Below are 14714 nucleotides of genomic sequence, written 5' to 3'. Positions count from 1 at the left end.
GGCAGCTGTGGAGGCATAAAGGGAATATACAGGCAGGGAGAAGCTGCCCTCCAGCAGTGCTGTGGACCTACACAGGGATATCCAGCCCTCCTGAGGAGATATCTACCAGCAGCTCCATGTATAGCTACTAACAAGTCCAATTCTGTTGTTTCTTCATGCTTATGAACCTTCCAAAACTGTATAAACGTCTCATTTCTAGTGCATGTGCCCAAAACATCACATTAGGCTATGGACTGTTGTTGGCTATAAATGGGAGATGTATTCTCTGAGGATACAGGCACAGTATTGCTTCTTTTGGTGAATGAAATACTAGATACTAAGTGTTAAGGCAGATGCATCTCAGTGATATGGGAAAAGAGGAAGGAGCAACGAGGTGCACAGGGAGAACAGAAAGATTAGTGGAGGCAGGAAGACAGAACAGCTGCTTCCAGAAAAACTAGAGCACAAAGCTGGCTCTGGTAAGGACAATGGCAAACATAATGTTTCTTCTAAGAAAACCAAGGCAAATTCTCATCCCAGTTCTCAGCTTAAATAAGTTACCTTTCACTTAACATTCAAAGCAGATCCAACCTTACCACCATTTTTCTACAGCTTGTAATCCCATACTACACGTAACATGGCACTAAGACCTCTAACCGATGTTAGAGGAGGGTGTTAAAAGAAAGCAGCCCTCATGCCTTCACTTGCTATCATCCCCCAAGAAACCGAATAACTTATTCTCTGATGTTCCTTGTTCTCATTCAGAGGCATATAACAAACCAAATTTGAAGCACCAGACTTTTCCTCTCTAAAGTAACCTAAGACACATCACAGCTTACTGGATGTTCCAGATGGCTTGCCCATGAGGTGTTTGCAGAAGAAAGCTTGGATCTGCTGCCAAGCATCTATCTGTGCCTCACAGTGTGCCTTGGGCTCTCCTCCCCAAATCACAGGCCTGCCAACCAGCTGGTGCATTGAGGCTGCACACATTGGGAAAAAAGGGGGTTCAATGTAGTGCCCTGCTCCAGGATAGCAGACTATCTCAGGCTTTTCCTTCCCATGAGCTTGCAAACGTTTGCTCCCCTCAACTGCAAAGAATTCACTTTTAAAGTTGTGATCATCCTGGCCAACAATGAACAAGAAGCAACACTCAGCCTTCTCCAAAGGGATGAAGCTTTGGCGGTCAGGCCCTTCTAGTGGGTTGTTCAGTGCATCAACAATATCAGCAATCCCAGACTTGGTAATCTTGATGCGTTCTGGACTGAGACCAAGGGGTGGAATGGTGATGTCCCTGTAGCGCAGCACTGCACCCACATTTGCCACTGAGGCGTTTATAACGGCAGTGGCTGTGATCCCCTTTAGGAAGGAGGCCATGGAGATACACAGATCGCCCCCCTTGGAAATTCCAAGCAATCCAATCCCGGGGCCTTTAACCTGGAAGGGAGAGAAACCACAAGCAATGAATGATGGCACACCACTTCTTTAAAATGTTGCAATGTCCACAGCCATGTCTGTCCTGAATCTGGACCCCAGGTACAGGCATCTAAGGTCCTGCGTGCAGCCCCTGTGTCTGAGGGATCCTGGAGCACTGTTCTGTGCTTGATTTATGATCATAAGCCCTGCTGAGAATGCAGCATCACCCCAACAAATCTACAAGGCTCAGTGCTGAAGCATATGCAGAGGGTACAGCTGTGCTTATAAAAAGCATACAATGTGCAGCCCCGGATTCACTTTTCTTATATGGCAGTTCAGGAGAGAAGAGGGAAGGTGCAGGGGAGGCCTCTTCTACAAATACTTTCTATCAGTGCAAAACACTCAGCATCAGCAATGACTATGATACTGTCATCCATTATGATAATATTTATATGAATATTTCTTTTATTCAACCACTGCCTTTGAGTCCCCTATTAAGAAGCTAAAATTGGGTAGCAGACTCCACATCAGCCCTCTTCTGTTTGTCTAGTATGCTTGGTGTCTAACTCACAGTGAAAGGGGAAGTATGAGGTAACTTACCATTAAAATGATCTTAAAAAAATATAACCTACTAAAACCATTTTTCTAAGTGAATTGTACAGTCCTCTGGAGTCAATCTAGAATAGGTTACCTTCATTTTCTTTTACACAGAAAAAATAACTAGAATGGGAAGACTAAATGTTCTTACAGGCTGCCAAAGTCCTCTAAGGATACTGGAAGAAAGTTAGCTAATATCACAACTACTCCAATATAAAAAAAACCCTTAGGGGTAAAATGGGCTCTGAGACAGCACTGAAATTTAGTACCTTCTGTACTTTATCAGCAGCCTAATAGGCTCCAAACCTACTGACTGAAGCATGGGAAGGGAGAAATTAGAAAACATAGCTGAAACTTTGCAACATGTTAAAAATATGGTGAGGGTATGAGCGGAGGTGTTAATGGAAGGCTATGGTACTGCTCTCAGATAAAAAAAAAAAAGGATATGTGGGAAGCATTTTTCAGAGTTTTTTGGGCAGAGAGGTGGGATGAACAGTTAGGGTTAGGGTAACTGAAGAGCAACCAAGACCTTTAACAACTGCTGTTCTTTCTGAGGTCAAGGAAGGTGTTTATTTCAAGTCCTACAGAGAAACCAGGTGTTGCCTTGTGCAATTCTAGTTACTGTCATGCACAGCTACCTGGAAGGAGATGCAGAACCGAGCAGGGTTTTCTTCCAGGAGGTGTTGGCTTAGAAGGATCCCCAAGTTCAAAACTAGCTACTAAAACCCAAAGTTTTAGTTTTAGCTACTAAAAAGTTTCACCAAAAGCAATATTTGGAGTAATTTTAGCAGCTTATACAATAGACAGCAACAAATGTGTACTGGTAGACTTCCTTGAGACCTGGATCATAGAAGGTTATCGTGCTCCACAGCTAAAAAGGCTGTTTAGTTCTGAAGGACATTCTACAGAGCATAAACCTAAAAGCCTCACTGGAAGTCCAGTAAGCCTCCAGACAACTACCACCCTGGTTATGACACTGGGCTGAATGAAGCAGAAATTACCAGCATGTGACCTATGTGTCACCTGGCCAGTTCAAGAGGAAGAATTGGAATAATCTACTAGAGAACCATTGTAATGGGAGTTAAAGATATAAAACAAATTAATTACAGCCAACTTGAATGAAGGTGCTATTTTAAGTACAGCAGCTCTGCCGCATCTGCAGTATGACAGGACCTGACTAACGAGTTCCCTCTAGTGGCAGTGTCAATGAACAAACCAACCTGGGCGTGTTGTAACATATAGTTGACGGCTTCTTCAAAATATTCCAGATGGAGTTCCTTCATCTGTTTAGGAAGATCTTCATAGCCATAGTAAGCCAGAGCCAGCACAGCAAAGCCATAGTTGGCCAGCAGGCATGCCCTGTATTCGGGGAGTCCTCCTCCAAGTCCGTACAAGTCAATAATGCCTGGAAAGGGGCCATTGCCTGCAAGAGATTACAGCACACATTAACTCACAATTTTTAATTTATATTCCAAATTCATAGGCCTGGGAATGCATCTTTTTATAAAAGAAAAAAAAACCCCAACACTACAGGAGCAGAATGGTAGTAAGAGTCCTAAATTACTGTGCCAGTTTTCAGTAAATGGTTACATTGCTTCAAAGTTAAACAAGACAACACAAAATAGCAAGCTTGCTAATGTTCTGGATAACATCAGGAAGCCTGTGGCTGAAGTGAATGGAAGGGATCCCTTGTGCTCTGGTTTTGAACGAGAGAGAGTTAATTTTGTTCCTAGTAGCTGGTGCAGTGCTGTGTTTCTGATTTGGTCTGAGAACAGTACTGATAACACACTGATAGTTTAGTTGTTGCTAGTTAATGCTTACCCTGATCAAGGACTTTTCAGTCTCTCCTGCTCTGCCAGTGAGGAGGAGCATGGGAAGGCAGGAGGGAGCAGAGACAGGACACCTGACCCAAACTAGCCAAAGGGATATTCCATACAACAGCACACTATGCCAAGTATATAAACTGCAGGGAGTTACCTGGAAGGCCAGAGCACTGCTTGAGGACAGGACTGGTATCAATCAGCGAGTGGTGAGGAATTGTGTTGTGCAACACTTGAGGTTTTTTTCCTTGGTCGTTTGATTCCTTTATCTTAATTTCCTTTTAAAAATATTGTTATTGTGATTGTTACTGGTTACTTTATTAAACTGTTCTTATCTCAACCCACAAGGTTTCTACCTTTTTTTTTTCCTGGTTCTCCTCCTCATCCCACAGGGCAGAGAGGCGGTAAGTGAGCGGTTGTGTGGTACTTAGTTGCTGACTGGTGTTCAACCTCAAGAGTCCTTTTTGGCACCCAATGTGGGGCTCGAAGGGTTGAGATAACAACAGATCTGACATGAGCAGTTGAGAATTTAAAAGATTTTGAATATCCTTTGAATACCCTTGTAACCAGCATGGCCCTATCACTAGGAACCAGCGTGTTGCTGAATATGCTTCAGGTCTGTTTAAGGTTATCAACTATTTAAAAATACTGCCCAGAGATCAGCCCTGAGGCTCAATAGCTGGGGGGGCGAATGGGACTGGCACAGTATCAGCAAGTACGTAGGCCAGCATTTTAGAATTTCACCCCTGAGCAAGTACAGAATCTGGAAAAAGGAGTACAGTATTTGGAAGAAGTATACTGTCACCCTGGCAATTCTGGAGAGATACATACCACTGCAAAGTCCTGGGGCCTGGCCCATGCCTACAGAACCCTTCTCAACACTGCAGTACTCTCAAAAGGAAAAGGAGGACTCTGGATCTGACAGCAAAATTACAGGCACTGCAGTTACTCTGATCCTGGTGACAGACTGCAGCTGAACCAGAGAATCAACCTATGCCAGTATGAGTTGCCCCTATACACAACAGTAAATGAATATGAAAGACAGGTCACTCACTGAAGGAGGATGAAGCAGGGCCATCACAAGAACGAGAGGAAGAGGCAGAATAGGTAAGGTCTCAATCTGTATCCCTGAGTGAGCTGAGGGATATGTGAAAGATTTCAGCAGTCATCCACGTGAGCACATTATCACCTGGCTGTTCCAATGCTGGGATAATGGAGCTAACAATCGGGGATTAGAGGGTAGGGAAGCCAAGCAGCTGGGAAAGGGAAGAGGGCATTGAAAAGGTGATTGGGAGAGGAATGCAAGTCCTCAGCCTCTGGAGGTGGCTCCTGTTAGCTGAGAAGGAAAGGTATCCCTTCAAGAAAGATGTTATATAGCGCCAGGCAAGCAGACTGCAATAGAGAGATGTATCCAGTACCTGAGGGAATTAGCCATGCTAGAAATGATTTGTTATGACATGAAAAATGCAGTTACCCACAGATCCAGATGAAGGCCAGTGCACGCAAGGCATGTGGCAGGAATTTGTATGTAGTGTGCCATTGTCATACGCCAACTCCCTGGCAGTAATAAGCTGGAGAGAGGAAGTGCCATCCACGGTGGATGAAGTGGTTTGCCAGCTCTGGGAATATGAAGACAGTATCTTTTCCTCCCTCATTTCAGCTGCGGATAAACTGATCTAGCAACTCAAAGAGCATAGATCCACCTTCTCACCTGTATGGACCAGCATCTCAGCTATTAAGAGTAAGTACCCTTTTGCTCAAGGAGAAGGATATAGAAGGTACACACCATGGGGTACCCTGTGGTTTTACCTGCAGGACTATGGAGAGGACATGAAGAAGTGGGATGAAAAACCTGCCTCAACCTTAGAGGCACTGGTATGTGAATTGCAAGGAAAACCAATCACAAATGGGTGTTCTTCCAGGAAAGTTGCTTCTCGAGTCTCCAGTGGGCAGTTTTCCAGACAGAGTGGAAGGGCAGATGGTACTCCTGATCCTATGGAAAGAAATTCTAACCCGTATCTACAAGAAGTGAGTGGAGAATCCTGTGACCAGGATTAGAAGGGCCCTGCCTCCAGCAAGGTGGAGGAAAGGGACAACAGGTTTACTGGACTGTGTGGATCAGATGGTCTGGCTCATCAGACCCACAGGCATGTAAGGCCCTAGCAGACACCACTGCACAGTGTACCCTAATGCCATCAAGCCATCAAGGGGCAGAACCCATTTGTATTTCAGGGAGGCAGGGGGATCCCAAGAGCTGACTGTACTGGAGACTGAAATCAGCCTAACTGAGAAGGAGTGGCAAAAGCACCCGACTGTGACTGGCATCCTTGGCATAGACTATCTCAGGAGAAGGTACTTCAAGGACCCAAAGGGTACTGATGGACTTCTGGTATAGCTGCCTCGGAGACAGAGGAAATTAATCAGCTGTCCACCTTGCCTCCTATCTCAGAGGACCCTTTTGTTGTGCGGTTGCTGAAGGTTGAAGAACAACAAGTGCCAATTGCAACCACAACAGTGCACCGGCAGCAAAACCGCACCGAGACTTCCCTGATTCCCATCAAAAGGGCTGTCGTGGTTTAACACCAGATGGCAACTAAGTACCGCACAGCTGCTTACTCCCCCCAACCCCAAGGGATAGGGAAGAGCATCAGGAATAAAAAACGATAAAAAAACAGTGGGTTGAGATAAAAATGTGTTTTAGCCCATGCCGTTACGGTAGGTGAAGACTGTGGCCAGCAGATCAAAGCCGGTCAGACTCCATCAGGCTGCTCCTTGAAGAGGTCCCCGTGCCAGCTGGTGAGGACCAGCTCCCCCTTGTCCTCTGCGTAGTTCAGGGCACAAGGGGACTCTGGAGCGGGGATGGCTCCGGCGCTGGGAGCATAGGGCCGAGAGCAGAGGCTGCATTCGCGGGGGAAGGAGCCCGGCACGGCTGGTACTCACCAGGAGGCAGGAAAAGCATCGCCCGGATCCTCCCGTCTCTCACGGGGACTCTGCACACCCCATCCCGCAGGAACGCCCGCTTGTGCTGCGCCTGGGCCAGGAGCCGCCCGGGGGGGTCCCCGTGGCCATCAAACACCTCCAGCTCCAGCACGAAGGGGGTCTGCACGTCCCGCTTCACCAGCCGCCAGAAGGGCTTCTGGGGCTGCAAAGCCCAGAGCAGCCCCATGGGCTCCAGGCCGCAGAAGCTGCCTCCTGGTAGCGCGGGGCAGCGGGCGAGGTCCAGCTCCCCATCGTGCCCCGCTTGGTAGAGGGCGCAGGCCTGGAAGAGCTCGCCCTTCTCGTCCCGCAAGGACGCCTGCAGCGTCACCGGCTGCCGCGGGCCCAGGCCCTGCACGGCGATGGCCAGCGGCTCGTCGAAGAGGCTGCAGGCGGCGGGCGAGAGGCGGAAGGAAGGGGCCGCCGAGGAGAGGCGGCAAGGGGAGGCCATCACAGGGGTCCGTGCAGGGCTGGGCCAGGGCAGCCTCCTCTGCCAGCCGTGGGAGCTGGCCCGGCACAGGGAGCCTGTCACCCACGACATAACCCCGGGGTTCTGTGGGGTATAGCGCGACGGCAGCGGTGCTCGCCCGGCCCGGTCCTGCAGAGAGCAGCGGGTCCCGCCCTGCCCGCCTGCCTCCTCCCCTGCCCTCCTCCTCTAACTTCCTTCTCTCTCCGGCTGCGGGAGAGCGATCTGCCCAGAACTGTGATCTGAAACCCGTTCTGGCCTCAGAGACTTCCCCCTCGGTGTTCTCGAGCTGCCCCGGGCCGGGCGGTGCCTGTGTGCCGGGACGAGCGTGCCAGGACGGGCGGAGACAGTGAGGAGCAGAATCGCAGTCGGTATTCACAGGACAGGGAAGGGCTTGCCCACCAGGCTCTGCCCAGCCCTGGCACCAGCACAGCCGTAAGAACTGGGAGGATGGTCAGGGCGGTCAGGAGTGCTAGAGGGATGAGGGAGGGATGCCTTCACATACTTTTTAGGTCAGGAGGCATCTGACTCTTCTACTAATGGATTGTACGAGGGTTTTAAAAGGCAGCCATTCAGTCCATCATACCCAGAGCTGGGTATTTGCTCCAAAGAGACCTGCAAAGGGAGAACTGCTTCCTCAGGCTCCCTGACTGTTCCTGGGAGATGCAGGTAGAGATGCCTCTTGCTCAGAGCTCCCCATGTCTGATTTAGTGGTGTGAAACAAGTGGAAGCATCTGAGGAAATTCTCAGCATTGTCCTCTTTGAAATACTAAGTGATCAGAGGTATTGGGCAGTTTCAACAGTCTTTCGTTCACTGTGGAGATTGCCCTGCCACTCCTAAACAGGTGAAGTACTTTGGCATCTACCACTTGGGTATGTTGTCTGCTGCCCAGCCCTCATGTATGGCAACTTCTGTTATTGAGAACAACACTTCTTGGCTTGCAGCACTGGATTTGATCACCAGATTGATTTGATCACCTTATGCTGGAACAGATGCTAAGGGAAAGGGCCCTGAAGGGTTAAGCAACACCACTCCTCCACACTTGGTACCCTAAGAGAGTGAAGGGGCTATGTGTCAGCTGCCAGGCTCCTGCAAGTTCCACCCTGGGATGAGAATGGTCAAGATGCAAAGTTCCCTGCTTCTAACCAAAGCACAGCAAATAACAACATGGCTTTCAAATCTTGGTCTCTTTATTACAATTCTCACCCTAATAACGAAGCTGAAAAAATTCTACATTGGGTGGAGGAAAATCACAATGGATGTAAATTTATCCGAATGGTTTTTTACATGACATTTTGGGGCCAGAGCACTTCCTTCTGAAGGGAAGATGGAAAGAAGCCATAGAGGGCAAACTACCCTTCCTGAGGGTTAACCAGAGATATCCTGGCATCTTGGCTATAGCACCCATTCTTACACACTTCCAGCAGCATAGAGATCAGAGATATTTCCATTTGCAATGAGGTAGTCACCAGAAGAGTGGTGAAATCCCTATTTCAAAATTCAGCAATTGAGAGGTGTTGCTTCAAAGTATGAGCTGAGGATAGTGTATAGAATCATAGAACAGTTAGGGTTGGAAAGGACCTTAAGATCATCTAGTTCCAACCCCCCTGCCATGGGCAGGGACACCTCCCACTAAACCATGTCACCCAAGTATGTATGTATGTATGTAGAGACCAGAGTGATATGCAAAGTACTGTCCAGTATTAGAAAAATAGAAATCACTTGAGAAATGTAGCTGTGCATTTTGCACATGATCTGTTTTATCAAGGGCTGATGCAAATCTATCATCCATTCCTTGAGCAAAGAAAGTTCAGGGAAAACTAAAAAAGCAAACCCAGTTCTTTTCTGATTATGGATGTGCAAACTCATGGAAGATACTGTAGTTGTACTGATACAGCTGTGAACAAGGTTTGACCTGATAAATGTGAAAGAATTTAGCAGATCTGGTTCTTCCAAGTTGTGTGTTGCTTGCACGTTATTTTTTTGCACATTAGTTGTCATTTAAGTGCTTGTGGAAAAAAGCCTGGATCTGTGGCCAGGCATGAAGCTGGGCTTTGGAATGAGCCCCAGGCTCCGCACCCATGACTGCCTGCTTGTGAAGAATGGGATGGTTTCCTATGGGGTACAAAGGGAAAAAGAGAGGGTCAATGCAATGCCCTGTTCCATGGTAAGAGAGAATCTTAGTTTTCCTTTCCTTGTGCCTGCAGAAGCTTGCAGACTTCAGTTGTGGGTGACAGACAGAAATAGTTAATGAAATGGATCCAGGCATTATCACCCTGATCCGGCTTGAGCCCTGGGAAGTGTGAAGAAAACACCAGGTGCTATTGCCGTGGTCTGTCTTAAGCCTTGGGAACAGTGAAGAAAATACCAGGTGTTAATGCCTTGCTCGGGCCTAAGCCTTGGGAACTGTGAAGAGAACAATGAAGGGTAAAGATCGGTTAGCAAAACAAAGCAGGCGGTTTGCAAGATAAAGCAGGATGTGCATCTCAAAGACAGACTAAACAGTGTGAATATTTGTAACCCTTAGTAGTTTTGCTAAATCGGGATGATAAGGGAGTAAAAGGGTGGAAAGTTACTCCTTAGCACTGAGTAGACTATAAAAGGGATGAGAGACGCAAAATAAAGGTCTTCAGATTTCACTGGAACTGGAGTCTGTCTTTGATACACCACATTCAGTAGCATAATAGTCACTTCTAAAAAAATGGTCATTTTGTCCCACAATGAACAGTAACTGTGCCTCAGCTTTCTCTAGTGGGATCAGGCTTTGGTTGCCAGGGGCTTGAAAGGGGCTCATGAAGATGTCAGATAAATCAAGAATATTGGAATCAATGACCTTGACCCGTTGTTCATCAATGGCCAAAACAGGGATGGTTTTATCCTTGTAATGTAGAAGAACAATTGTAATGGCCATAGAGCCATTGAGGGAAACAAGGGCAGTGATGTTATTGAGGAAGGCGGCCATGGCAAGACACAGATCAGCTCCTTTGGAGTAACCAAGCAGGCCAACCCCTGGTCCCTTCACCTGGTAGAGAGGCAGAAATCCTCATCAGTACTGAGCTGAAAAACACAGCAGCTAATTCCTGGAGAAGGACATTGTATAATGATAAGAGTTTGCACAAAACACCATGAAGGAGGTGATGGCAATGATTAGTTTTTCTTCTGGACAAATACCAAGCACCTCACCTCCTTCAAACTGCTGTCTTTTGTAATGTTTCCTGGTGCACCGACATCGGCCAAGAGAGGGGGAACATGATTTTACCGATTTGAATATAGGGTATAGAACACAACTAAGAGTTATCAGTCTTAGACACTGGCAGATGCTCTTTACTTTTCACTTTTGAAACTGTAGGAGGAGGTTTGGTGGCAATTCATGAAGGCTCCCTCCTGCACAGCCTTCTCGCTTTGTTATGTCTCAGCTGCCTCTTGTGAGATTTCTTTGTGATCTCTCTCCACCACCCTTCCATTGTGTACCTGTTTGACCCTTCCTCTTTCCTAGAACTCAGACACCCAAACTCCTGGCAGATGCCAGCCACACCAGGTGAGTATTTCAGCAGCTTCCTTCAGAGATAACTCAGGCAGTGACAGACACTTTGGAGAAGTGCTCCCTGGAGGCCAGGGGACATGGAGGGTGCTCATACCTGTGGGTGCTGCAGCATATAGTTCAGTGCCTCTTCAAAATATTCCAGGTGGATTTCAGTTGGCTCCTGGGGCAGATCCTTTTATTGGTAATAAGCCAGGGCCAGTGTGGCAAAGCCAGCAGGCTGGCTCTGTGCCCTGTGTATCCATGTATGTTGATGATCCCTGGAAAGGGTTCTTCTCCTGGAGCAGACAAGACAAAGAGTTGCCTGAAATAACTCCTTTCAGTTTTTCTGGTTTAGAATGCATAAAACGAGGTACACAACAGGAACTGCAGTGAAGCGTCTTTGGGGGGAAAGGACATGATCAGTGACTCAGGTGTGTGACGCCAGCGGCTGAAAAAACCTTAAGAGTATGTTGCAGAGGCAAAAAGGCTCAGGAGCAGAAGTACCTCTTGGGTAAGGTCCAAACTCTTACTTGTTTCAGGAATCAGCAGTATTTCTGCATTGTGCTTAGGTCCAACAGACAGAGACTGGTGAAGGCCTACTTCTCCCTGTAAGTAGCCTTGTACCAATGATCACTTCACATGGCAATGTAAAAATCTTCAAGGTAGCACGATTTAATAGATGTAATACTTTTAAATAGAAACTGTAAGCATTTGTGTTGGTATTGTGGCTCTTGGACATCTAGGATCCCTTGAAAAGTGTTAAGTGGGATCCACCCAACCAGCTTTTTGGGATCATGTCTCTGGCTGTGATCAGTATTAAATTCTGCACAGGATGCCATCTCACTGGGTGATGGGAAGATTGTTGTTTGGATCTTTCACTCTTGGCCCAGCATCCTTTTTTTCCTCATCCTGTGAAAATCCTGCTCCTGACCACCCAGTGCAAGGGAAGAGAGTGCTCTGCATGTTGCATTCCTACAGTCCAATGGGTTTTGGGGCTGTAGGGCCCAGGGAAGCTCCCCAGGCCAGAAACAGTGCCCCTAGCCATGTTGGGGAGTAAGTAAGACCCAGCTCACCCTTACTCTTGGCTTCAGGAGAGCCACAGGCTTGAGCGTGTCCATGTCTCTCAACTGTTCAGGGATGTCCTGCCCTGCACCACAGTAGTCTGTGCATCTTCAAACAGGGCTGCAGGTGGAAGGTGGGGACGTGCTGCTGGGAATCATGGAGAAGAGAGGAACACACAGCACCTGGTTGCTCTCTGCCTTGGGCCAGGGAGAGCCTTACCATCCCAAGCAGTGCTGTGCACTTATTTCACTGTTTTTTAAAAAAAACAGCACTTATTTGCTGTTTGCCTGCAGGTGATAGCACATCTGCTGGTTCTCCAGAGACTGTGAGCGTTCAGAGCAGTGGCTGTGTACAAAGAGGCCAGAAGTGAAGTTGTCTGTAGCTCATGGCTCAGCTGAGTGTAGCTGGACACTACGAGCTTGCACTGAACATGCACAGAAAAGGTGCTGAATAAGGCTGTGGGAGTGCCCAAGGGAGGTGGGACAGTACTATAGCAAAAGCCGTTTGAGCTATCTTTACGTGGCCTTAGGTGGTTTGCTGAGGAGTATCCAACTCCTGAATCTTAATGTGGAGATGTATGGCACAGAGAGAGCTCCCAGGAACCAAAAATCACAGTGAGGGTATCTCAGAGCAGGACAATTTGAATGTGTTGAAATCACGGTCGCAAAACACTTCTCCAACTGTGTAACAGAAGTACTGACTACAGACCGAGCTTACAGTCCTGCTGAGCTGAAGACTAGCTGTAGTGGCAGCAGGATGAGAATAAACTTTCTGTCTTGTGCATAGGAAACAATTCAAAGCACCAGGGCATGCAGCAAGGGTTATCATTTTGGAACACACACAAAAGAAGTGCGTTTGGGGACACTGAGGAGATGCAATGGCGTTGGGCTTACTGCAGCAAGAGGGACTCTCAGCTCAGGGGAAACAGGACAGTTTGGATACAAAATGTGTGAAGGTGGCTTCTGCCTCCTGTTCAGCAGAGGTGCTAGAGATGAGGCAGGGAGCCCTGGCCCTGCTGTGACTGGAATGCTGAGATGTGGAATCAGCCTTCCCACACCCTGGACTCTGCCAGGGAAGTCTACGTGTAGCTGCCCAGAAGATGGTGCAGGCTGGTGGCATCTTGGACAATGCTTACACTTCAGGAAGGTACTCTGCACCTTTTCCAGAGCAATTAAACTATTGTCTTTTCCTGCTGGAAAGGTTTCATCCCTGTAAATGTTCTTGAGTCCCTGCTCCTTCCGCTTTCACAAACTGATGATGTCCACAGGGACCCCAAGACAGTGGACCATATAGTTAGCTGCTGCTGTGCTGAGGGAAAAGGAGGATCCCCAAAACCCTCCCATTGAGGAGGACTGCCAAGGACAGGCACAGAGTCGCTCTCCACCACTTTCTTCTGTAGCTTTTAGTCTCTAGCAGCCCTCCTGCCATGCTCACTTTGACTTGCTGTGCTTTTCTCTATGTTTACAAATTTCACTCTCTGGGGGAGAAGTGTTATTCCTCTGCCTGCTTCTGCAGTCATGTCCTGGCATGTGGATTGGGAATGATAGGTTGGTCAGTGGTGCAGGTGGGCAGGAGTAGGGGAAGAAAGGACAGGCTTTCATGGACTCCTCTTTACAGAGGTTATGGAACAGCTTGCATGGACAGAACATTGGTTTCTTAGAATCATAGAATGGTTAGTGTTGGAAAGACCTTAAGATCATCAAGTTCCAACCCTCCATCCAACACCTTCCACTAGACCAGGTTGCTCAAGGCCCCATCCAACCTGGCCTTGAGCACTGTCAGGGATGGAGCATTCACAGTTTCTTTGGGCAGTCTGTTCCAGTGCCACACCACTCTCACAGTAAAGAATTTCTTCCTTATATCCCACCTAAATCTCCCGTTTAAGTCTGAAACCATCCCTCCTTGTCCCATCACTACAATCTCTGATGAAGAGTCCCGGTCTAGAGAAAACAGGATGACCATGGCCGGTACTCACCGGGAGGCAGGAAAAGCATCGCCCGGATCCTCCCGTCTCTCACGGGGACTCTGCACACCCCATCCCGCAGGAACGCCCGCTTGTGCTGCGCCTGGGCCAGGAGCCGCCCGGGGGGGTCCCCGTGGCCATCAAACACCTCCAGCTCCAGCACGAAGGGGGTCTGCACGTCCCGCTTCACCAGCCGCCAGAAGGGCTTCTGGGGCTGCAAAGCCCAGAGCAGCCCCATGGGCTCCAGGCCGCAGAAGCTGCCTCCTGGTAGCGCGGGGCAGCGGGCGAGGTCCAGCTCCCCATCGTGCCCCGCTTGGTAGAGGGCGCAGGCCTGGAAGAGCTCGCCCTTCTCGTCCCGCAAGGACGCCTGCAGCGTCACCGGCTGCCGCGGGCCCAGGCCCTGCACGGCGATGGCCAGCGGCTCGTCGAAGAGGCTGCAGGCGGCGGGCGAGAGGCGAAAGGAGGGGGCCGCCGAGGAGAGGTGGCAGGGGGAGGCCATCACAGGGGTCCGTGCAGGGCTGGGCCAGGGCAGCCTCCTCTGCCAGCCGTGGGAGCTGGCCCGGCACAGGGAGCCTGTCACCCACGACATGGCTCCTGCGTTGCTGCTTTCACTGTGTCTGCATTCAAGATGAGGCTTCTCCAACCAGTGCAGCTTCCCACACACAGGTGAAGGGGAATCAGGGCAGGAGCTGTGTGGGCCCATGCAGTGATGGGAGATGCCAAGGCTGCCTGGAGCCACCGCTGGCTGCAGCTCTGTCAGCGCCCACGTCAGGGTGGTATTGACACACCAGCCCTCTGACTTTTTGGAAGCATCTCCAAAGGGTGATAGCTCTGCCCAGACACATGTTAACAAGCACTGCACTTATCTGCTGTGGTAGCAGGTCTCTAAACAGGCATCCTGGTGACTATCCTTG

General features: G+C 48.8%; 1 protein-coding gene and 1 pseudogene across 2 annotated transcripts; both read right to left on the bottom strand.

Moving 5' to 3' along the window:
• Nucleotides 1–673: 673 nt before the first annotated feature.
• LOC308221457 (acyl-coenzyme A thioesterase 1-like) lies at nt 674–7046 on the bottom strand. The gene is made up of 3 exons (XM_080618458.1): nt 6750–7046; nt 3210–3412; nt 674–1413 (listed from the first exon to the last, which is right to left on the bottom strand). The coding sequence occupies exons 1-3, from the start codon at nt 6973–6975 to the stop codon at nt 808–810; spliced, it is 1035 nt and encodes a 344-aa protein (XP_080474584.1). The 5' UTR covers nt 6976–7046; the 3' UTR covers nt 674–807.
• Nucleotides 7047–9242: 2196 nt separating this feature from the next.
• Nucleotides 9243–14389, bottom strand: LOC308221326 (acyl-coenzyme A thioesterase 5-like; annotated as a pseudogene). Its single transcript has 4 exons — nt 13813–14389; nt 10891–11071; nt 9923–10274; nt 9243–9470 (listed from the first exon to the last, which is right to left on the bottom strand). The product of its transcript is annotated as an acyl-coenzyme A thioesterase 5-like (transcript).
• Between the last annotated feature and the right edge of the window lie 325 nt (nt 14390–14714).

This window comes from Psittacula echo (genome assembly GCF_963264785.1).
Source record: "Psittacula echo genome assembly, chromosome: 5".
Classification (NCBI taxonomy): domain Eukaryota; kingdom Metazoa; phylum Chordata; class Aves; order Psittaciformes; family Psittacidae; genus Psittacula; species Psittacula echo.
Note: the sequence above shows the minus strand (reverse complement) of the source record. Positions and strands in the feature narration are given on the sequence as shown.